This window comes from Salvelinus namaycush, chromosome 20, assembly GCF_016432855.1.
Source record: "Salvelinus namaycush isolate Seneca chromosome 20, SaNama_1.0, whole genome shotgun sequence".
NCBI lineage: Eukaryota > Metazoa > Chordata > Actinopteri > Salmoniformes > Salmonidae > Salvelinus > Salvelinus namaycush.
The window spans coordinates 888,312-909,218 of NC_052326.1; the positions used below are offsets into that span (position 1 = coordinate 888,312).

Genomic DNA, 20,907 nt, shown 5'->3' on the forward strand with positions numbered 1-20,907 from the left:
TAAACAGGTTAATGTCAAGCCCTGCATGTTTTTTTCAAGTCTCATGGAATGTAGGCCCACATTGAACACCACACATTGGCTGCTACTGTAGGCTGAGAGGGAACATTGCTCCTGAGGTGTTGAACTGTTGCACCCTCTATCGTTTTTTCATTATAGCTCTCCACATCTAAATTCCATTTAAATTATAGAAATTGTCAGCATAAAATAGGGGTATTTCAGAATCCTCAAACCCTCTACTAATAAGACCCATTGTAATACCCTAGAGATTGACCGAATAAGACTTTTTCTAGCAGAAATCTACTGTCAGCGCTGACGAAAATGAACATTATCAATAAAGACTATTTTGCTATTGTACTGGCTACATAGGCTATTGCAGCATAGATACTGGGGACTGAGACAGAGGGTGTTGGGGACACTATTGCCACCTTTCAATGTGAACATCTTCTCTTCAAAACATGTTTAACTCCTGTTCTGTTAACCACTAGCTGCCGGGTTGACAGAGGTATTGCCAGATTGACAAAGAGGTATTGAGAGGAGTTAGAGGAACAAAAATTAGGGTACTTACAATGGCTGCACTTCTACGGGACATAACATGCTTTCCATGTCTTTTGTTGCTAATTATGACAGAGAGGACTGGAGCACTAACAACCATCAGTCTCTAAAGCGCTGGAAAATGCTGTCTCATGCGCCACTCCAGAATCTCCCTTAAGTGTTCAATTAGGTTGAGATCTGGTGACTGAGAGACACACACATGCACGCGCACGCACGCACACACACACACACACACACACACAGCCTTTAAAGCCCCTATGCTCCTTTGAGACCCCTCTTTCAGTCACTGAGATCTCTACCTCTAGCCATGGTAGCCAAAATAATGGTCACCTGGGCATTTGTATACATGATGGGATGTTTTAATTGCTTAATTAAGTCGGGAACCACACCTGTGTGGAAGCACCTGCTTTCAATATACTTTGTATCGCCTTATTTACTCAGTGTTTCATTTATTTGGGCTGTTACCTGTATATTAGATTGATATGTCAAACAAATGTTTCTCATGCGGGCTATGTTGCTAGCTACGTGATTGCAGAGAAAGATGTGTGATCTTATTTCAGTGCGGTACTTGGCTTTGATTTGGACTATTTCTAACCTGAAACGATCAAAGTTTATACTGCTGGTAGAACATGAATATAGGAACGGGATTTCTAAATAAATATTAAACTGCTTTTAATTTTTTTTATTAACAATGCATATAACACAATAAGGAAGGGAATGGGGTCTACTGGACAGTCCCTCACGGAGGGATGTTGACTGCGGTCAAGTGGGTCGTACTGAGGTACGGATGTAAAAATCCCTCAATCTGCTGTTGTTGCCCATTCAAATTAGCCCCAAGGTTGCCTTGTTAAATCTTGTTCATTCTCTTAAATTAAATACCAATGGCTGTTTTCTCATTAGCTGGGAATGTTATTTGACATGTCTGATGATACAACATACTTTGGTGACATAGTGATCAACCTACTGCATACCCCTTAAAAATATACATTTCTGTGTACATGGTGTGCTATTAGCATGCTAACACTCATTAAGACAGACTGGTAGAATAGCTAGCATAGCTAGCCATCACTAGCATTCACTGGTTTAAGTAACTTTTGAGTGTAATGGAGTTGACTGGGGACTATGCCATGCACAGTATATATAATTCACGGCATTTGGACAGGAGCTATAATCCAGTTAAAATACCTCCCCCAAAAAATGTATGTCGTTAATGCTTGAAATCAGGCTTGGCTACACTGCTTTCAATGGGGAAAGATTGCTTCCGTACTCCGCTCATCCCCCCCTTGCGTGAATTTAGTTGAAAACATCACTTTGCTGTGTGTACCTATTGGAGCATCAATCAACTTTTCAACCTTTTTATTACATTTTTTTACTGTAGGCCACTCTAATAATCCAAATATAGTTGCTGGATAATACTAAATCATATTATGTGCATAAACTGTAATAAAAAAAGATTTAGTTCCACCAGTAGGTGGTGATAGTAGTATAGAAAAACAAAACCCTTTGTACAAAAATTTCTCATCCATCATTCTTAACTTCTTACTGCGCTGATGTTTTGAATGTATTACTCATATGATCTGTTACCAGTCAGTTGCTGCTTATTTACAGAGCGAAAGCACACGATTCAACAGGTGTAGGCCAAAAAAAAACATAAACAAAGCAGTTTCATTTAGTCTACCATTTCAGTTTGATTAAAATAGAGACAAAAAAAACCTTACTCTGAAAAGTATAGGCATGCTCTCCTCTCATAAGAATACAAATGAAATCTTCTCATGTGGCACAGGCCATGATGAATTCCCCAAAAAGTATGGCATGTATACGAAAGGTTGTTGCCTACTTTTGATTAAAGGTTTTGGGATACCTTGAGCCGTGTGACATTTACAGTATACTTACAACAACATTCACAGTAATTGCATACATCATTCACTCATCAATAATTCTTCAAACAGTCGCTGACAATCTAAATCAGGTGTTCAAGACTTTCCAGCACAGACAGCACATTATATCAGGGTTTCCCAAACTCGGTCCTGGGACCCTCCCTGGGTATAACTTATGCAAATGTAAAAAGTTTGGGAAATCCTACCTGAGGCGCATGAACAGTCATTCTGTCTCTCTCTACCAACACAAAGTCACCACCAGTACGTCAAGTAGCAACCATATAACAACAGAGACAACAGTCATAGTGAAAAAAACATCCCTAAAACACAATCTATTGTCTGATCCTCCCCTATATGCCTCCAGTCCTCATACATCATTTCCAAACTCCTGTACTGCCGTAAGTGCCTCTTTGCAACCCTCTCGCTGTGGCATGTTCACATACACCTCCTCCTCCCTTGATAAAGGGGCCACGGGGTCAGCTTGTGGTGAGTCTATCTGGGTGCTGGTAGGTCTGGAGCATAACTCATTTCCTATGTCCACAGGGTAGGTAACAGTGATGTTGACATTAACTAGGGGGACAGATGCCAGAGGGCTGGTGGATTGGGGGCTGGGCTGGGGGTTGCTGGCCAGGATGTTGGGCTGTGGAAGGATGGACTGGATGGGGCTTATTGACAGGCCCTCCAGGCTGGTGGAGCACCCTGAGCCTGACCAGGTCTTCATAGCATCCTGCTGGGTCTCTGCCTGACCGACATTACTGCAGTCTCCTTTCCCCAGCAGACACTATATATATATAGAGAGAGAGAGATAATATGTTGAAGCTGTTGAAACGTTCTTGCCTCCAACATGCTTTACTACGGTTAAATGGCAAAAAAACTCACTTTAATGACCTCCTTCTCAGAATTTCCATTTATATCTTCTGTAGAAGATACACGTATGAACTTAGTGACGGCTGTAAGAGAACATAGTAAACTCACAGTAAAATGTTGTCATTTTCATAGCCATGTTTGCAATCAATTAAAGGGCTATTACGATCAAGTGTTTAACTCTAAAGCTTTACCTTTCTTGTAAATGATAGTGCCTATGATCAGCAGCAGGAACATAACACCTCCGATAGCACCTGCAACTGAAAGATACAAGAGCGGGGGTACAACAAAGCGGTGTAAGTATACGAGAGACGGCGGTGGAGAAATGTTAAAACCACGAGCGTGGTCTCTGACACGTGGACTATACAGCTGCCTGTATTTACCTATCCAAAGGTCAACGCCTGGTGATTTTTCTTCTGTTGGAGCGATGACCAGTGGATCAGAGGGACTAGATGTCAGCTTTGAGCCTCGGGTGGTTGGTACTGTAGACATATCCATGCTCTGTAGACTTGATGTGGTATGCCCTTTACCAGAGGGTGGCATTGTGGTCGGTGGGCTTGGAGGTGTGGTGGTTTGGAGGATGGAGACCAGTCGTCCATTTACCTTCGGATCACACACCGCATCGGTGGTGGCTGTACCGTAAGTCAGTACGTCCCTCCCCTGAGACACACAACTGAGGAGACAGTGTCACAGTCCCATTGTTAACACCAATACTGACAGTCCAAATAATTGCTGAATGTGTGCGTGTCTGTGTGTGTGCGTGCTTGCATGCGTTCGTGTTATGCACGAATGCGTGAGTCACTCACTCTGTGTGGTGCTGGCAGATCTGGGTGTAAGAGAGCTGGTCAGAGAAGGTTCCATTGGGGCATGATGCACATTCCACATCTGACTCTGCTGTCCCTGAAACATACACCACAACACACAAACACGTTTACTCATACTCTTACAGTGAACAGTGAGCATTCAAACTTCCAATATAATATTTGAGGAGGACAGAAACAAGTGGACTCAGTTAGAAATAGTGTCCTACCAGCCTCCTGTCCAGCTGTGGTACCTTCTACAGAGACCCCATGACCAGGCTGGCAGTATGTATATCTGGCACACTCCTTACAGTCCGGGTGTTGGCCCAGTACGCAGTACATCCCAGTCCGGCACGCACACTGAGTCTTGGTGGTGCTGGAGCACTTCTGGACATACTTCAGGCCTTTCTCTTCACGCATAAAGGAATAAAATGCTCTTTTTATTTTTTTATTTTTTTATTTCACCTTTATTTCACCTTTATTTCATTAAAGACTACACACCTATCAATGTAGCTGAGTCACTGGAATAATATAACCCACCCACCTGTTGAACACTTGGGACATCTGAAGCATTTTGAGAAGTAATTAAAGGTCCCGCTGTACTGGCCACTAGGACATGGTTCACACGCCGTGTCTGAGGTAGAGCTGCATACAACTTTCCGGCGTGTCCCTGTAATGATATAAATGTATAATTTACAGTAATCATCTCAGTACATGTACATTTTACAGAACCTACAGAGTGCTGTAAAAATATTGTAATGTTTGAAGTGGTCATATTTAGTGCTAAGATTCTAAGGCGTCCTCTCCTCTCAGTTTCATTAGTGTTCAGGACTACACCTTACCAGAAGTACACTTGCTGCAGCACAGGTTTACATCTGTGTTATAGTATTCAGCTGTTTTGTTACGGCAGGATCCGTCAGAGTCTGGTGTGTATGGCAGAGTGTACACCTGTGGGCACAAGGGGACCATGAAGTGCACCTGATCAGGAGGAAGAGTGATGAGTAACATGCCCCACCAAGAGCCTTCTATTTAAACTTCTAGTACACTCTTAGAAAAAAGGGTTCCAAAAGGGTTCTTCGGCTATCCCCATCGGAGAACCCTTTTTGGTTCCAGGTAGAGCTCTTTTGGGTTCCATGTAGATCCCTCTGTGAAAAGGTTTTAACATGGAACCCAAAAGGGTTCTACCTGAAACCAAGAAGGGTTCTTCAAAGGGTTCTCCTATGGGGGCAGCCAAATAACCGTTTTAGGTTCTAGATAGCACCTTTTTTTCTAAGAGTGTAGAGCCTGAGGGTTGGGTATTGTGTCAGCAGAAAAAGAAGACATATTCTATTCTATCTGTCGGGGACTGGGGAATATACACTGACGCATTTGTGGTATAGTAATTGTTTGATGAAAACAAATTCATTTAGGGCTGCAACTAACAATGATGTAAAACAAATGTAAAAAAAAAAAAAAAAAAAAATCTGTCTGTCTCGTGTTTGACAGGAAGTGGTTGAGGAGATCGGAGAGATTTCCAATAAGTTGTCAAGGACTGGCTATGATGTCTGAATAACAAAGATATGCCGCTGCCAAGGCCTCTCACCACCGTCCTCTCTTGTAGCCTTTTGAAAACAATGGACAGAATGCCTCTTCTGACAGGCATTTCCTTTTCATTTATGGCAGCCATCCAAAACAAACACATCAAATCAGAAAACTGAATCAGGAGTTTTCCTGATGTGATGTGTTTGGTTTTGTGGAACACTCGAGTTAAGACTGAAAATGAAATATTGAGCTTTACAAAAACATCAGTTTCTTTTGATGGTGAAATTAATAATGAATTAAATGCTTTTGCACCTAGGTGCTCTGTGCAATATATTTTTTCCAAACAAACAATTAATCCATTGCTGAAAAAACGAAATATCAACGCTGCAACCATACTATACAGACCATAGGTTATCCAATTTGAAATCATGTCATCCCGAAACCAATACAGATATCTTTCAAACATTGGAGGAAGTGAAGGTGCTACAAAAAATAATATACAAATCATTTATAAGTCATAAGGCTAGTATGTGTGGTATTGATAGGCTATAGAAGATCATTACATCTGGTGCTATGCCAAATTTGGTGCATAGCCCCTTTGCCATGCTTTACATAGCATGCCATTGTCTTATGTATACTTTCAGAAGCATCCAGATTCTTCTTGTGACAGGTTGACATACTTTATTCAACCCCCTGTCCTGGTGCCCCACTAATAAGAAACAATCCGCTGGACACCATTTAAAAGCACAACAAAGTTCAAATGGGAATACAATGTCCGATATTTTGTGATTATACTATCCTTTAATGTGTTATTATCACTGTGCTTGATCTAATAGCACAACCAAATGACCTGGATTGCAGTTGAGATTAGGCTACATTAAAAGTATAAATGATCACTGCTGTTCGAGATTGTGCACAGATTATTATAGCAACTCGGCAGACCTGCGACCTTTGCCCTGCTAACTTGAACATACACACTTCCTATGATGACATAAGAGGACATTTATAGTTAGGCTACAGTGGGCTAACCTCCAAATGTGGCAAAGGATGTGTTACACATTTTAAGCTGGAATAAATACTGTTAAACCTAGTTTGTAAGTCAGCCTTAACTTTAGGCTATTTCGTGTATTACAAAAGTAATTTTGAATTGTGTTTGGTTGACAACATTTTAAAGGATATCTAATGTTTGGATAGTTTCATCTGAGCCACTGGCTTAATCCTGTTCACCTATTCTATTTAGTTAGAGATGTGAATCCAACATACAGGCGTGGGATGTTATTTTGAGCTTGTTTGCTACAGCAGGATCCTGCAGCAAGAGGAAATGTGAATTATTATGTGGATTATAATTAATGAAAAAATGTTTTCGGTAGGGCAAGTCTGATTTTTTAAAGTGTAAATTACAGCCTTTTTAAAGATCGAATACATTAGAAGTTTGCATTTCCTTGCATTTCCGACCCGTAGTACTCACGTCTGTAGCCATGAAGTGCTTTGAAAGGCTGGTCATGGCTCACATCAACACCTTCATCCAAGAAACAATAGACCCACTCCAATTTGCATCCCGCCCCAACAGATCCACAGATGATACAATCTCTATTGCACTCCACACTGCCCTTTCCCACCTGGACAAAAGGAACACCTATGTGAGAATGCTATTCATTGACTACAGCTCAGCGTTCAACACCATAGTGCCCTCAAAGCTCATCAATGAGCTAAGGACTCTGGGACTAAACACTTCCCTCTGCAACTGGATCTCAACACAGGGGCGCGTGCTCAGCCCCCCCCCCCCCCCCCCCCCCCCCATACTCCCTGTTCACTCATGATTGCACGGCCAGGCACGACTCCAACACCATCATTAAATTTGCCGATGACACAATAGTGGTAGGCCTGATCACCAACAACAACAAGACAGCCTATAGGGAGGAGGTCAGAGACCTGGCCGTGTGGTGCCAGGACAACAACCTCTCCCTAAACTTGATCACGACAAAGGAGATAATTGTGGATTACAGGGGCTGTAGTGGAGCAGGTTGAGAGCTTCAAGTTCCTTGGTGTCCACATCACCAACAAACTATCATGGTCCAAGCACACCAAGACAGTCGTGAAGCGGGAATGACAGAACCTATTCTCCCTCAGGAGACTGAAAAGATTTGGCATGGGTCCTCAGATCCTCACAAGGTTCTACAACTGCACCATCGAGAGCATGCTGACTGGTTGTATCACTGCCTGGTATGGCAACTGCTCGGCCTCCGACCGCAAGACACTACAGTACATCACTGGGGCCAAGCTTCCTGCCAAATTGTGAAAGACTCCAGCCACCTTAGTCATAGACTGTTCTCTCTACTACCACATGGCAAGCGGTACCTGAGCGCCAAGTCTAGGTCCATGAGGCTTCTAAACAGCTTCTACCCCCAAGCCATAAGACTCCTGAACATCTAGTCAAATGGCTACCCAGACTATTCAAATTGCCCCCCCCTCCCCTCTCTACACCACTGCCACTCTCTGTTGTCACCTATGCATAGTCACTTTAATAACTCTACCTACATGTACATACTACCTCAACTAACCGGTGCCCCCGCACATTGATCGAATACATTAGAAGTTTGCATTTCCTGCCGTGCAGGACAATTCTCAGCCTAAATGACTACCGACTCGTAGTACTCACGTCTGTAGCCCCCCTGTATATATTGTTATTTTTTACAGCTGCTCTTTAATTACTTGTTACTTTTATCTCTTATTCTTATTCATTTTTTAAAAACGGCACTGTTGCTTAGGGGCTCGTAAGTAAGCATTTCACTGTAAGGTCTAGACCTGTTGTATTCGACGCATGTGACTAATAACATTTGATTTGAAAATAGTGATAAAATTAAGATCCTATATCTGTTTCAAGTTAATAATATATATACTGTATTGCTAAAGGGATATTGCATTGTGTTTGGTTCTCAACACAACCAACAACCAAATATCATTCCAGTTTGTCTACAAATTACTAATTGATATGTTGGATTCACGTCTTCATCTCAACCAAGATCAAACTTGATTTAAAGTGCATTTAAAGTTTTATTTGATCTGATTTAATCCTATTCTTTAAATTTGAGTTTTGGTTGAGATGGAGACGTGAATCCAACATATGAATTATTAATTTGTAGACAAACTGGAATTAAAGCCAAATTAAGTCAATCGCACAGATTGAACTATCCAAGCAGAAGATACATCTGATATTTGATTGCGTTGACAACCAAACCCAATTTACTATCCAGTTCGTCTACAAATTAATCATTTATATGTTAGATCTCTATGTCAAACAAAAATGTAAGTTAAACAATAGGACTAAATCTTATCTACTCAAACTTTAAATCCAGTTTGATATATTCCTATTCTTTAACTTAGATTTTAGGTTGAGATGGAGATGTGAATTCAACAAATGAATGATTAACTTGAAGATTACATTTGAAATCAACCAAAGTTTGAAAACCTAGGGCGATATGTATTGTCTATTTTTAGTTGAACCTTGGGTTGAATTGAAACAATTGCTGTTTTTTGGTATTTTGGGGTATTTTATTAGGATCCCCACTAGCAGTTGCCAAAGGCAGCTAATCTTCCTGGTGTCCACACAAAACATGAGACATGACATAATACAGAACATTAATAGACAAGAACAATGTTGATGACTTTGCAAATGCTATATAGGCCTAAATAGTATCATTGATGATATGACATAAAGTATGGTTACATTTAATTTGCTCTGTTAAACCTACCTTTTGGAATGACTTTGATAGCAACAGTGAATATATTTAGTTATTAAGAGATCTCTCAATACTTATTCTCATGATATGCCATTGATACATGTAGTAGTCAGCGACAAGCAACAAAGCTAAGCAGTGCTGGGCTTGGTTAAAACCATGGATGGGAGACCAAATTAATACCTGTTAGACAACTCTCCAGTAGTAGCTGCCTAGACTTTAGTTTTTTCTGATAGTGGATATAATGTTGAAGATCTGACTTGGTTTCAAAGGTACAAATTCAACATATTTTATAAGGTTTCTCTATGTTGAAAATTGGTCACAATGATAACATAATCCTTAAATTTCACTCTCAAAACAACAGTTTATGTTGACTTTTTTTTCTAATCCTATGTATTTTAAACATATGTTCTGTCACAATACCTTGACAAATTAAGTTGAAAAATCCAAGACAACACAACATTCTCTCGTACACACACAATTCATTGACCCAGATAAGAGTTAACAATCAATGATTAATGATTCGCTATTTAAAATCAGACTGATGATCTGATCTGATGATCATACAACACTGCAGAGTATCCCATTTAGCTAAACATTGGTCAGGCTGCACCAGTTACACGGACCTGTTTCTCGTTGTCATGGTCGCGTCAAACAACATTCACTTACCATGTTCTCAACAGGCTGCACCATGATTGCTAGAAAAATCCTTACTGTAAGAACGCCACTTACAGTCCTCAGTATCATGATTGATTGAACTATTATTGACCCTTTAAGATCTTGCGAAAAAGTCCATACTGAAACCGAATAGGTAGCCTACAGAAGAATGCTCGAATTACAACCCGGAACAAAAGTGCGCGTTTCCTTGAACTGCTGACTAGCTGAGGAAACTGAGGGCGTCTTTGCACTGCAGTAACCTTTGATTTCAATTTCCTCAAGAAGTCCATGTACTGTACCCAAACAGGGGCAGTGTCAAACAGTAATACTTTCTTTCATTAACCCTTTGTAACACAACACAATAAAAATAAAATGTTAACACATTTATAGTCAAATCTTATGTTTAAAATATACATTTTTGCATGCTTTTACATGTTTTGATCAATTTCAGCCATAGGGTCTTGTCATTAACATGTTTCTGTTATTCATTCAAAGTCTTGTGTTTCTGTGATATTCAGAGGCTGAGAAATTGGCGATTGAGTTATAGGCGATATGGCAACTGGTGCCATCAGACTTTTAGCTCGAACTTTAGAACGCTATGGACTACACTATTCGAAAAAAAGGTGCCATCTAGAACCTAAAAAGGTTCTTCGGCTGTCCCCATAGGAGAACCCTTTGAAGAACTCTTTTTGGATCCAGGTAAAACACGTTTTTGGTTCCAGGTAAAACACCTTTTGGGTTCCATGTCGAGGGTAAAGGGTTCTACATGGAAACAAAAAGGGTTCTCCTATGCGGACAGCCGAATAACCCCTACGTTTGCAGAAATGTCTAAAAACCTGTTTTCGCTTTGACATTATGGGGTATTGTGTGTAGAATGCTGAGGATTTTGTTTTATATCATCTGTTTCAGAGTGAGGCTGTAACGTAACAAAAAGTGGAAAAAAGTCAAGGGGTCTGAATACCTTTCGAAGGCACTGTACATCTACATCTGTGCCAAATTTGGTATGTTAATCACAAAATGTTGAGTCACCATTTTCAGCACCACTACTATACAAAAGAGACAATTTTTCATTCCTCCATACTAACACAGAAATCATCGTAAATGGTGTGTTTTGTCAGTAAATACTTGCTTGAAATAGTTCTACAATTTCAGAAGGATAAAAAAAATTGCGGTTAATCAAACAGCTCATGCCTACGTCACAAGCGTGAGTCAAACACAACCAAAAGTCAAACAGACAAAATATTACATTTGTTCTGTACAGTCCGCATGATTAACAGACAGTGATTGGCTGCACATAGTCATAGTCAACTACATAAGTGGTTTCACCATAAAGAGATGACTTGAAATAGTTTGTTCATTTGTGTACATTTATGTCAAGGAATAGACTGGAACAGATTGCTATTGCCTGTTATATAATCATCTTTCTTCTGTCTTCGTTCTGTAGGCTACTGTACATAGCAATGTCTTGATCATAAATTCACAGAACAAAGGTTATAACCAGTGAACATGGCTATGTTTGAGTTTAAATTGTCCAGACAGTCCCTGTATTACATTACAATGGAAATAGTAAGCTCTTCACACGCCAAACCCTACTTGTTACATAGGTTACTTCCCACCTCATATGCATTTCTTGTCTTCACTGTTTCTGTGGTTGATACACGTACTCTCACACGATCTGGCGCCATTGTGTACATGTACCCAATCATGGGAAACTCCGAGTCACAGTGTCGACACCCCATATCAAACAGTCCATGCATTACTCTCACATACTGTCCCAGCACTGCTGTCACAACAGTGACTTACAGTGAATTTGAAACCGTGCTAAGACAATTACATACAGTTAGAACAAACTGTCACTCTTTCATAATAGAAGACCCCTGAGGGACCCCAGTGGCTTTTGCAATCCTTGTACAGAAGGAAGCCATCCAGTCTAACAGTCTTTACAGTAGCAAATAATAATCTGTCTGCATTCTTCCCCTAGAGATGATATTTGATATTGAATGAAGTTGCTCCTCCTCAGGCTTTTTCCATAGTTAATCCTTCATTTCCATTTTTTTTTAGTTCTCAGTTGCTGGTGGCTAGGATGGGGTATCTCAGCTCTTTGCAGGTCTCCTCCTGTGTACTCATTCTCTCTGGCCCCAGAGCAGGGCCCTCAGGGAGGGGGCAGGAGGACTCCTGCTGGGGTGTTCTAGTGAGGGGACAGCCCTCTACTCCACTCTCCACTTGATCCACCTTCCTCTCCGACTTGTTGTATCCCAGGACAACCGTCCCCGGAGAGTAGATGTAAATGGACCCTGAATCAAACACCAACATTATTCGATTAAACTATTGAAACAGGTGACACATACATTCCTATCTGTTATGCACAGTAAATGCTGATATAAAACCTGTTGAACTTAGTACTGTACTAAATGTACAGAGAGGAAGTGAAAAGCTGGCCTCATTCAGAAGCATATAGACCCCTTTCTGTGTTTACAAACATTGAGGGCAATGCGCACAAGTTGGTGGCATAACAAGGGGGAGTTCTTATAGAACGCCAGCAAAAAAAATCCTTTATTTACATATAGCTTATTAGTGCATTTCACACAACTTTTGGATTATAATTGGATTTTAAGGCTCGTATGAATGCCCTGCTTAATATAATGTTTGTGTCATCATCACAAATCAACTGCATTATACTTAAAGAAAACTGAAACTTCAACCAATAAAATGGCTCTATGGCTAGCTTTTGCTCTATGGCTAGCCTATATCAATGAGCGTTAGCATTATAGCTAACAGCTGCTGCTTCCAAAATAGTTATTTTGCAAAGATCACAACCAAATATAATCTAAGCGACTGTTCATGCAAGAATCAAAACATAATTGTAAGGGTATGAGAACCCCAAAAAGGTATTGTGTTTAGAAGTAATAAAAAAGTAAATTTAGGCTGTGTTTAATGGGCGCAGATGGCGATGGCTTTCTTACTGCCGCCAAGAGTCGCGCGCATCAGTGCATTACGTCAGTGTGTCATGTACTGGAAAAGAGTCTATACATGATTCTATTTCTATGTGTTGGTTATGGTTTCCTGTGTATCCTCACTAAATTAACCTCTGACCCTGCTTTATACGCTGCAGCACTGCACTGGTACCACTGTGTCTTGGCAGTGATACTTGAACAGGAAGTTTAAACTCGAATAAGTATGTCTCAACTCACAGCCAAACAAAACAACTGGAAAGGGAAATATGAACCCGGACGCAAGTGAGATTAAACAAACTTCCTTGCCGAAGAACAAAATGTTTCCAGACCCGGACCTTTAGCCCCTTAGTTTTCAGACACGCTAGAGGAAATATGTCTGCCCAAACGTGGCTACACAGCACGCACATAAGATATAGTGTAACAATATGATATCAAAACAGTTTAATAATATCAGTACCAGCGCAGAGCGATGCACTACACTTACCCACTGTGTTGCTAATGTTCTCTCCTCCAGAGTGGTCCACTGTGACCTGCTTCATGACCCCTGGAGGTAGCAACCCTGCACCATCCTGTCTAGGATTTCCCCCAGTCTCCCTCCCCAGAAGATGCTGGGCTTCCAGGTGTGGGTAACTCTCCTGTGGTGGCTGGGCCTGTATATAGGAAGCCGTCTGTAGGGCAGCAGGACAATGATGGCTCTCCCACACATTATAGCTCCCTCTTAAACCTTCCTTACAAATCTGCTCATCCTAAAGGTAGAGACACATTCTCACACATTGACCCATTTGACTTTCGAGAAGTCACCGTTTATACTTCTAGCAAAACTGTACAGAAGTTCGATACATACTTTATACAAATAGAGAATTAGTACTGTACTCACATTTTTACCAAATACTGGACCTAAAGGAATATAAAAGAAATCAAGAAATCAAAATGCATATTTTATATGCATGTATACACCACAATGTTTCACTGTCTCCCTCTAATTATTGTAAGTGTATTTATTTACTGTGTTTTATAGGAAGGGAAACGTGGCATATAATCTGATGCATCACAGCATAATGTGTTTGTGTTATCTAACCACTTTACTCGCTCACCTTTCCACTTGTCCATGGACTTCAGTGACCTCTCCCTACAACGGACAAAGTAACCAACCAGCAGCACGACAACACCTAGTAGCCCACCTATCAGCAACAGCCAAGGGAGATTGGGAGGGCTCGGTCCAGTATCTGTTGTGAGCAGAGAAAAAGTAATTAATCCGTGTTATGGAGAGGCAGAGAGACAGGAGCAGGAAGCCTGTAATGCTGAGCCTGTCAGCGTTATGTTACTTTTACTGAATATAACAGAACCTTTAAGAGCTTATACTGACTACAAATGTATTTCTGAAAGAATTAATCATCTAGTAGAAATGGAGAGATGGGATACTCTAGTCTTCTGAGAACCATACCATTGTCTTCTAGAGGAGGTGCAGAGGCAGACTCTGGAGGTGAGGTGTTACTGTCCACCTTGCTGGGGTTTCTCCTGGTGGTGAGCTTTGTGTTGGGGTCAAAGGAGCTGTGTTCGGTGACTTGTTTCCTAGTTGGGGGGGAGGTAGAGGGCTCGCTCTGGGCTTGGGACAGAGAAGGCCTGGTGAGTAAGGCTGGTGAAGGGTCTGCAGATGTGTAAATTGTGGTTATGGGAAAGGCTGGAATAAACAGAGAATGAGTGTGATTAAAAGGCAGGACAATGAAACCTCTATTGCTGGACTGGTGAAGCATGTTAAAGCCCTCCAGTGGACAGAGCAGGAAATGCTTGGATTCACTCAAGTGAGAGAAAGCTCTCATAAGAGCCATACCATCAGGAGATGTAGACCCCACCAGTCCAGATGGGGATGCTATGATGAGGGTTTTTCGGATGGTGCTGACTCCACTGGAGGTAGAAGAATGAAAGCCTATCTCTGAGCTGTGGACAGTTGGAGGCGCAGTGGTTGTAGGAGAGTTAGGGGAGCTCTGGGCACATACACGATCCTGAGAGGCAGTGCCCTCTGTCACCATGGTCATTCCCTTATGGCCACAACTGGGGAGAAGCCAGGAGAGAACTTGTGAGGTGGTTTATCTAAATGAGAAAGTACAGTGTTGGATACTAGTAGATATAATAATTGAATTTACTGTAAAAGTAGGCCGTGTGTACAAATGACTCATAAATCCAGTAGAGGGAGATACAGCTTAATAGCTCAAGTCTTTATGGTAGGCAGAGAATGTCTGAATCAGTACAGTGCTCAGCACCAGTGCTGTATAACTGTGGACTTACTCTGTGTGGGGTTTGCAGGACATGGTTAGGTTTGGTTTGTTAGAGAAGGTTCCGGGCGAGCACGGCTTACACTTCCTGCAGGTATACTGGACAGCGATGACACAGAAAAAGCCGCTGTCACAGTGGCACTCACGGTTTGAGTCCGGGCCGCATGCCTTCACCTGTGTCAAGTGCAGATCAACTTTGCCCGCAAACAAAGACACACAAACACACCAATTATCTATGAGACATTTGCTCTCAATATGTTTCTCCCTTATTCAACTAATGTAAAATAATGATGGCATTTTATATTAAACTATTGTTACCAATATACATGCTGTATTTCCTTGAGGTAAATAATAAATGATGGGTATGACGTTTAGTGTAGAGGAATGAAAGAACACAATGTAATGCCCAACTGTAAAAGTCACCTGAGCAGGCTTCGCTGCAGCGGTCACACTTCGGAAGGCCGTTCTGCGTGTACCAGTAGTAGTCATTGGCACAACGGACACACTTACACTTGTCAATAATGAAGCCTGCAAAGGACAAAAGACAGGTGTTCACATAGGTATCAACATCCTGATGACACACTTGTTCCGTCTCTGACTCTTTCTTTTCCCTTTCAGTGCATTTACAGTCACTTTAGTATGTACCATGGGTTCACAGAAGTTAGGAGCCATGGAATGGAAGATAAATGATTCCTCAAAGACTGTTCTGAATGTGGAGAGTTGCCTGCCATTACAGTAGACTGACCAAACTTTAAAGATAGTGACTCACGATAGCATACTATATAATATGTGTGATGCCAGTGGCACGTCTTCTCACTGACGGTGTCAAAGAAATGTTGTGGAAGGACGAGATGACAAAAAAATGAAGTTGAAGTGGAAGTACTTAAATTAGCAGCTCGGTTTCCACCCAATTAGCCACAGATTTTCATGCAACTATTCTAGAATCCGCATTAAGAAAATATGCAAATTTTTCCGTCAGTGGTCTGTTTCCACCAAACAGACTTGTTGTGGATAAAAATCTGTGTGTGATGACATAGTGCACACAAAATTTACTTTTTAGCTTAAGTTTTCATGTACTAAATAAAAATCGAAAGTTCAATGTGTTTCCATCGCATTTTCAACTCTACCGATAGTTTTGTCACAAAAACTGTTGAGTTAAATAGCAAATGTGCCTCCTCTGGTCCTGGCAGGTGTGCTCTAGTCAACAACAGCTCACAGATATAGTGAAGGTAGGCTGTATGGATAGGCTAGTCTACAAGATGAGATTATAATGGATAAGATAATGTTTTTATTTGTCAAACGGCAGCCAAGCATCGATCATCACGTCACCAGAATAAGACCCTTGATATTTATTGGAAAGGAGCATCAAGATCACTGGGCACTTTCACCACCCTGTAAAGTTCATCATAACTTTCATCTGTAGCCTAATAAACTGCATGTTTCCCTGAGTCGTAGTGGGAGGACCACACACCATATCATCGCGTGAATCCAAGTTTACTTCCATATGATGGGCATTTTAATCAATATTTACCCATAAAGGAGTTTCCACCGCCATTTCTCACATAATACATTTCTCACATAATACATTTCTCACAAGATCCGACCATGTCGAATGAATAAATGATCTGTCAGCATTTTTAAAAAATTACCTACATTTCCTGTTTCCATCACAGGTATCATGCTTTTTGAAAATAATGTATGACTTCACTTGCATAACAACTGTGGATGGAAATGTGTTTTGTTGTGACAGCAGTATCTCCTTCACACGGACACAGAGAGCTGACTGTGTCTGTCATCTCTAAAGGTCATTTATTTGCATGTCAGTGGGTCAAAACAGGAATAAGCAGCATTTGTGGCTAGCAAATAAAGGTCATCTCCCCAAATCTATTCCCAATGATGTGACAGACAGACTGTTCAGTCATCACAAAGGTCATCGATGGCTTCCTTATCTACCAATATCACATTCCACAGAAAACGATATACTGCATGTGCTCAGCTACTTCCTGTGCCATGAGGTTTCATCACAGGCTCCAGAGTGCCAGTTTCTGACAGTGTAGAATGAAGGATCAATCACTAGATCAGGGATGTGCAACTGGCTGATCAGGGACGGGGGGGGAACTCAGTAATAGAATACACAAGGTACAATTTCGACATTTGGTTGTGCATCAGCAGTCACTCAATTAGCCCATGCCTGCAAAAAAGAATAGATTGTTAAATTAATCTAGAGGCTAGCTATCTAAACTTGTAGTAAGCATGGTCGAATTACCGACCGGGTTGGGGCCCATTGATTATCAGTTATCATATTAAAAACTGCATCCACCCTATGGCAAAATGTGTAGAATTGCAGGAAATTATCTGTAAAACTGCTACTTTTTCTCTCCACCCCATGGCAAAATGAGTAGAATTGCTGGATGAAAGCAAGAAGTAAATACACCTTGTAACACTGTGAGACAGGTGTAATCTTTTACCCCACTTTTACTATTTAGTTCAGGGGGGTAAACTGATGGCTTTACCTGGGTCACAGATATGAGGACAGCTGGACAACAATACAGAGGATACCTGGGAGAGAGAGATAGACAGAGAGAGAGAGAGAACCATGATCATTAGAGGAATCATTATTTTATTTTGCAACAACAGAATATTCCAGTTCCCAGAGTGAAGTCCAGCCATGATGTAGAAGACTTACTTTCCCTCAGCCCTCTGGCAGTAATCTCTCATGGACAGATTATGAGCATCTGACAAAATTACGCTCTAGGTAAACCGAGATTACTCTGCCAGTAAACAGATGATAAACCTTGCAACATGGAAATGCCTACAGAATCAGTTATCTACACTACACCTACACTTCCTGGAATAGCCACAGGAAGGGGAGGGAGGGGGGGTTGTCTGCCCTACAGATGGCTTTATTGGTCTGCTTATACAGAAGTGCCGGTGCACTACATTTGTGGATTTTTTGTTGTTGTTGTTTTGTTAAATATTTTTTGTTCAATTCAGATTTTTCAGAGGGTGCTGCACCCCAGCACCCCTATTTCCAACAGCTATGCTTCCTGGAGGCAAAACCCACACACCAAACAATATCCAGTTCAGAAAAAAGTGACTGTCACAGAATGTACCAAGAAAAACCTGGTAAAACACCTACACAAACAAAAAGATTCACAAGCTATCTAAATCTATAAACTAATAATTAACATTCAATAAACTAATCCCCTGATGTTAACAAAAATGTTATGAGAGCATTCTTGATTTCAGTGAATTAACTGCTCTATAAAACTTTGCACAATACTAGAATGACTACATTTACTGGCAGTGTAGGACAAATTGCAGCCAGGCTCACTAGGGTTATGATAAAAAAAAGGTTTCAGTTTCTGTAACAGCAGTGCCCTAACTTGTAATTGTTTTATGTTCACTTGTTAATTTTCATCTTTCATATCTGAAAAGTAGGCTACACCTATCAATTTAGAAAATATTTTATACTGCAATTTATAACCTAAAATATGATATACTACTGTAATTACAATTATAAAAGATGTATCATTAGCACAAATAATAACAGCAATAACAACAATCATAAATACATTTGCATAATATCATAATCAACCACCATCATCATCTCCACCATAATCATAAATAGGTCATCATAATCATGTTAATTATCTACATCTCTTATCATCATCATCATCATCATGATCATAAAAAAAACATAAATCACAGTACCTAAACTAAACCCAATAACATCTGTAAAACATACAGTAGGCCTACTTACCAGATTAAAAAGGCAAAGTATTCTCAAAGGACATGAGGTAATATGGTGTTGACAATCCATTTCGCACTATAGAGAAGTCACCTGTTTAAATGTAGTCTTTCAAAAGAAACAAGCAGAATACAGTTCAATTACCATGCCTGGTTGAATCTCTGGTCAAGGTGCTAACATTTGCAGCGGAGGTTTTGTTCATGTTCGAGTTTAGCGGGGTTACGTCGTCATTGGGTTGTCCAATAAAGAAGCAGATAAATATAGCGCGCTTGTTGGCCACTTCCACCTTTGGTAATCTCTTGTGGACAGGCGCACGTAACATAAATAAATGGTCATTGGTCATCATGTCTAGATGGATACAGTTGTTGTCAAAAGTGTTTTTTTTTGTTGCATTTTCGCTAACCTTAACCCAATTCTCCTAACCTACTGCATAAATTATCATAAACCTGGTATGAAAAGTACATTTCGACAAAAGCGGTATCCCTTCTAAACAAAACCCTGGTAATGGAGAAATTGTATAAAAATGCCCAGTTTGCCCACTATTTTGGCTACCATGGCTAGAAGAGATATCGGTGACTTTGAAAGAGCGGTCTTAAAGGTGCATAGAGGGTTCATTAGAGAACGCTGTTTGAGAGATTTTATTTTGAAGACAAACCGCAAATTCCATTATTGTGGCTAATCCTTATTGTGACCAATCAGGACCCGAATTTGACTGCACGTCACATAATAATGACGCTGGTAAAACTTTGGCACCCAGAGTCGGTGCCGCACGAGCGCAGACACACTTCCCCAAGCTCTGGACAGTGCTGGTCGTAATAAAGCTAGCTAGCTAGCTGATGGAGGCAAACAAAGTTCTTCGACAAAAACATAGCAAAACGACATAATCTGTTTCAGTAGTTATAGTTAGCTAGCTAATTATCTAGCTAAGTGTCATCGTCAAATATTTATAAGACAGTTCTTATTTGATTAATGGTGGTCGGACCCATCTGTATGAAGCTAGCCACAATAAGGATTAGCCACAATCGTGGAATTTGCGGGTTGTCTTCAAAATAAAAGTTTCTCAATGAAAGTCATGCAAATAATACAAATAGAGGAATTATTCCATGATGGAATAGATCATGCAAACGAGGTTGGAATGTTCTTATATAAATTCAACAAAAGACAATCATTTGTTAATTTGACAAAAATCTGTTGAAATCACACGGGATTTATTAGACTTTAGAATTGCATTGGTGGCATACTTATTTCACTGTACAGCCTTACCTATGGATTGTAGATCAATGACATGGGGTATCAGTCTACTCAATGACACCAAGAGAACCTTAGCGTCATAGCTCTTATTGCGGGACTCTGAAACCACTGTGAATTGAGCCACATTTATTGTACCAGTCAACCTACCATGTGTATTGAACAGTATTCCAGAGGAAAAACAATTCAACGTGGATGTTTTGGAGCCTGATAACTCTTGAGGAGGACTTTGGGGGAAAAGCACTTAGGTACTGAGAAGGCTGATACCCCATTTCATTGATCCCCAATCGTTAGGTAAGGCTGTATAGTGCAATATGAATGTCAATACGCACAATAGGCTGACTGGGGAGGTGATTTCCCACAGTCAAAGTCCCGCAATAAGAGCTACGACGCTAATATTTCAGTTGTGTTCTCTTGGTGTCACTGTAGACAGTAGACAGTAGACTGATACCCCATTTCATTGCTCCACATTCCAACACTCCAACCACGTTTAACAATATCAAGTCTAAACATGGCATGATTTCACCAATTGTAACCTTCTGCATCACTTTCAAAGAGGAACTTTTATTTTAAAGGCGAACCGCAAATTCCACTATTGTGGCTATTCTTTTATGTGGCTAGCTCCACAACACATAACCCGGTCGGGTCAAACCATAGTATAGCAGTCAGATGA

The 20,907-nt window shown here is 40.7% G+C and overlaps 2 protein-coding genes and 1 long non-coding RNA gene across 6 annotated transcripts; all 3 read right to left on the reverse strand.

Annotated features, from left to right (window-relative positions):
- Window positions 1-1,893: 1,893 nt before the first annotated feature.
- Window positions 1,894-10,703, reverse strand: tnfrsf1b (tumor necrosis factor receptor superfamily, member 1B). Of its 4 annotated transcripts, none has more exons than XM_039015551.1 (9): window positions 10,021-10,703; window positions 4,936-5,041; window positions 4,638-4,763; window positions 4,348-4,503; window positions 4,100-4,193; window positions 3,677-3,966; window positions 3,488-3,553; window positions 3,309-3,379; window positions 1,894-3,210 (listed from the first exon to the last, which is right to left on the reverse strand). In XM_039015551.1, the coding sequence occupies exons 1-9, from the start codon at window positions 10,096-10,098 to the stop codon at window positions 2,797-2,799; spliced, it is 1,401 nt and encodes a 466-aa protein (XP_038871479.1). In that variant the 5' UTR covers window positions 10,099-10,703; the 3' UTR covers window positions 1,894-2,796. The 4 variants fall into 4 exon arrangements, with proteins under 4 accessions (XP_038871479.1, XP_038871477.1, XP_038871476.1 ...); XM_039015549.1 differs by having other exon boundaries at window positions 4,936-5,071; XM_039015548.1 differs by having other exon boundaries at window positions 4,324-4,503; window positions 4,936-5,071; window positions 10,021-10,702.
- Window positions 10,704-10,811: 108 nt separating this feature from the next.
- On the reverse strand, window positions 10,812-15,563 carry si:dkeyp-61b2.1 (tumor necrosis factor receptor superfamily member 21). Its single transcript, XM_039016610.1, has 8 exons — window positions 15,554-15,563; window positions 15,249-15,429; window positions 14,794-15,014; window positions 14,407-14,643; window positions 14,057-14,188; window positions 13,840-13,859; window positions 13,447-13,708; window positions 10,812-12,302 (listed from the first exon to the last, which is right to left on the reverse strand). Exons 1-8 carry the CDS (start codon window positions 15,561-15,563, stop codon window positions 12,073-12,075), a joined length of 1,293 nt encoding a protein of 430 aa, XP_038872538.1. The 3' UTR covers window positions 10,812-12,072.
- A 101-nt stretch (window positions 15,564-15,664) lies between these two features.
- On the reverse strand, window positions 15,665-19,127 carry LOC120065529. Its single transcript, XR_005478688.1, has 3 exons — window positions 18,999-19,127; window positions 17,749-17,794; window positions 15,665-15,763 (listed from the first exon to the last, which is right to left on the reverse strand). It is a non-coding gene; the product is annotated as an uncharacterized LOC120065529 (long non-coding RNA).
- Window positions 19,128-20,907: the final 1,780 nt, after the last annotated feature.

Coding starts and splice junctions, on each gene's coding strand:
- tnfrsf1b (XM_039015548.1), bottom strand. CDS start 10,098: ATGATACTGAGGACTGTAAGTGGCGTTCTTACAGTAAGGATTTTTCTA. Junction 3,967..4,099: donor ATCTGCCAGCACCACACAGA/GTGAGTGACTCA, acceptor CTGTCTCCTCAG/TTGTGTGTCTCAGGGGAGGG. Junction 3,554..3,676: donor AGGCGTTGACCTTTGGATAG/GTAAATACAGGC, acceptor TGTATCTTTCAG/TTGCAGGTGCTATCGGAGGT.
- si:dkeyp-61b2.1 (XM_039016610.1), bottom strand. Junction 14,189..14,406: donor ACCTCCTCTAGAAGACAATG/GTATGGTTCTCA, acceptor TGCTCACAACAG/ATACTGGACCGAGCCCTCCC. Junction 12,303..13,446: donor GAACATTAGCAACACAGTGG/GTAAGTGTAGTG, acceptor TGTTTGATTCAG/GGTCCATTTACATCTACTCT.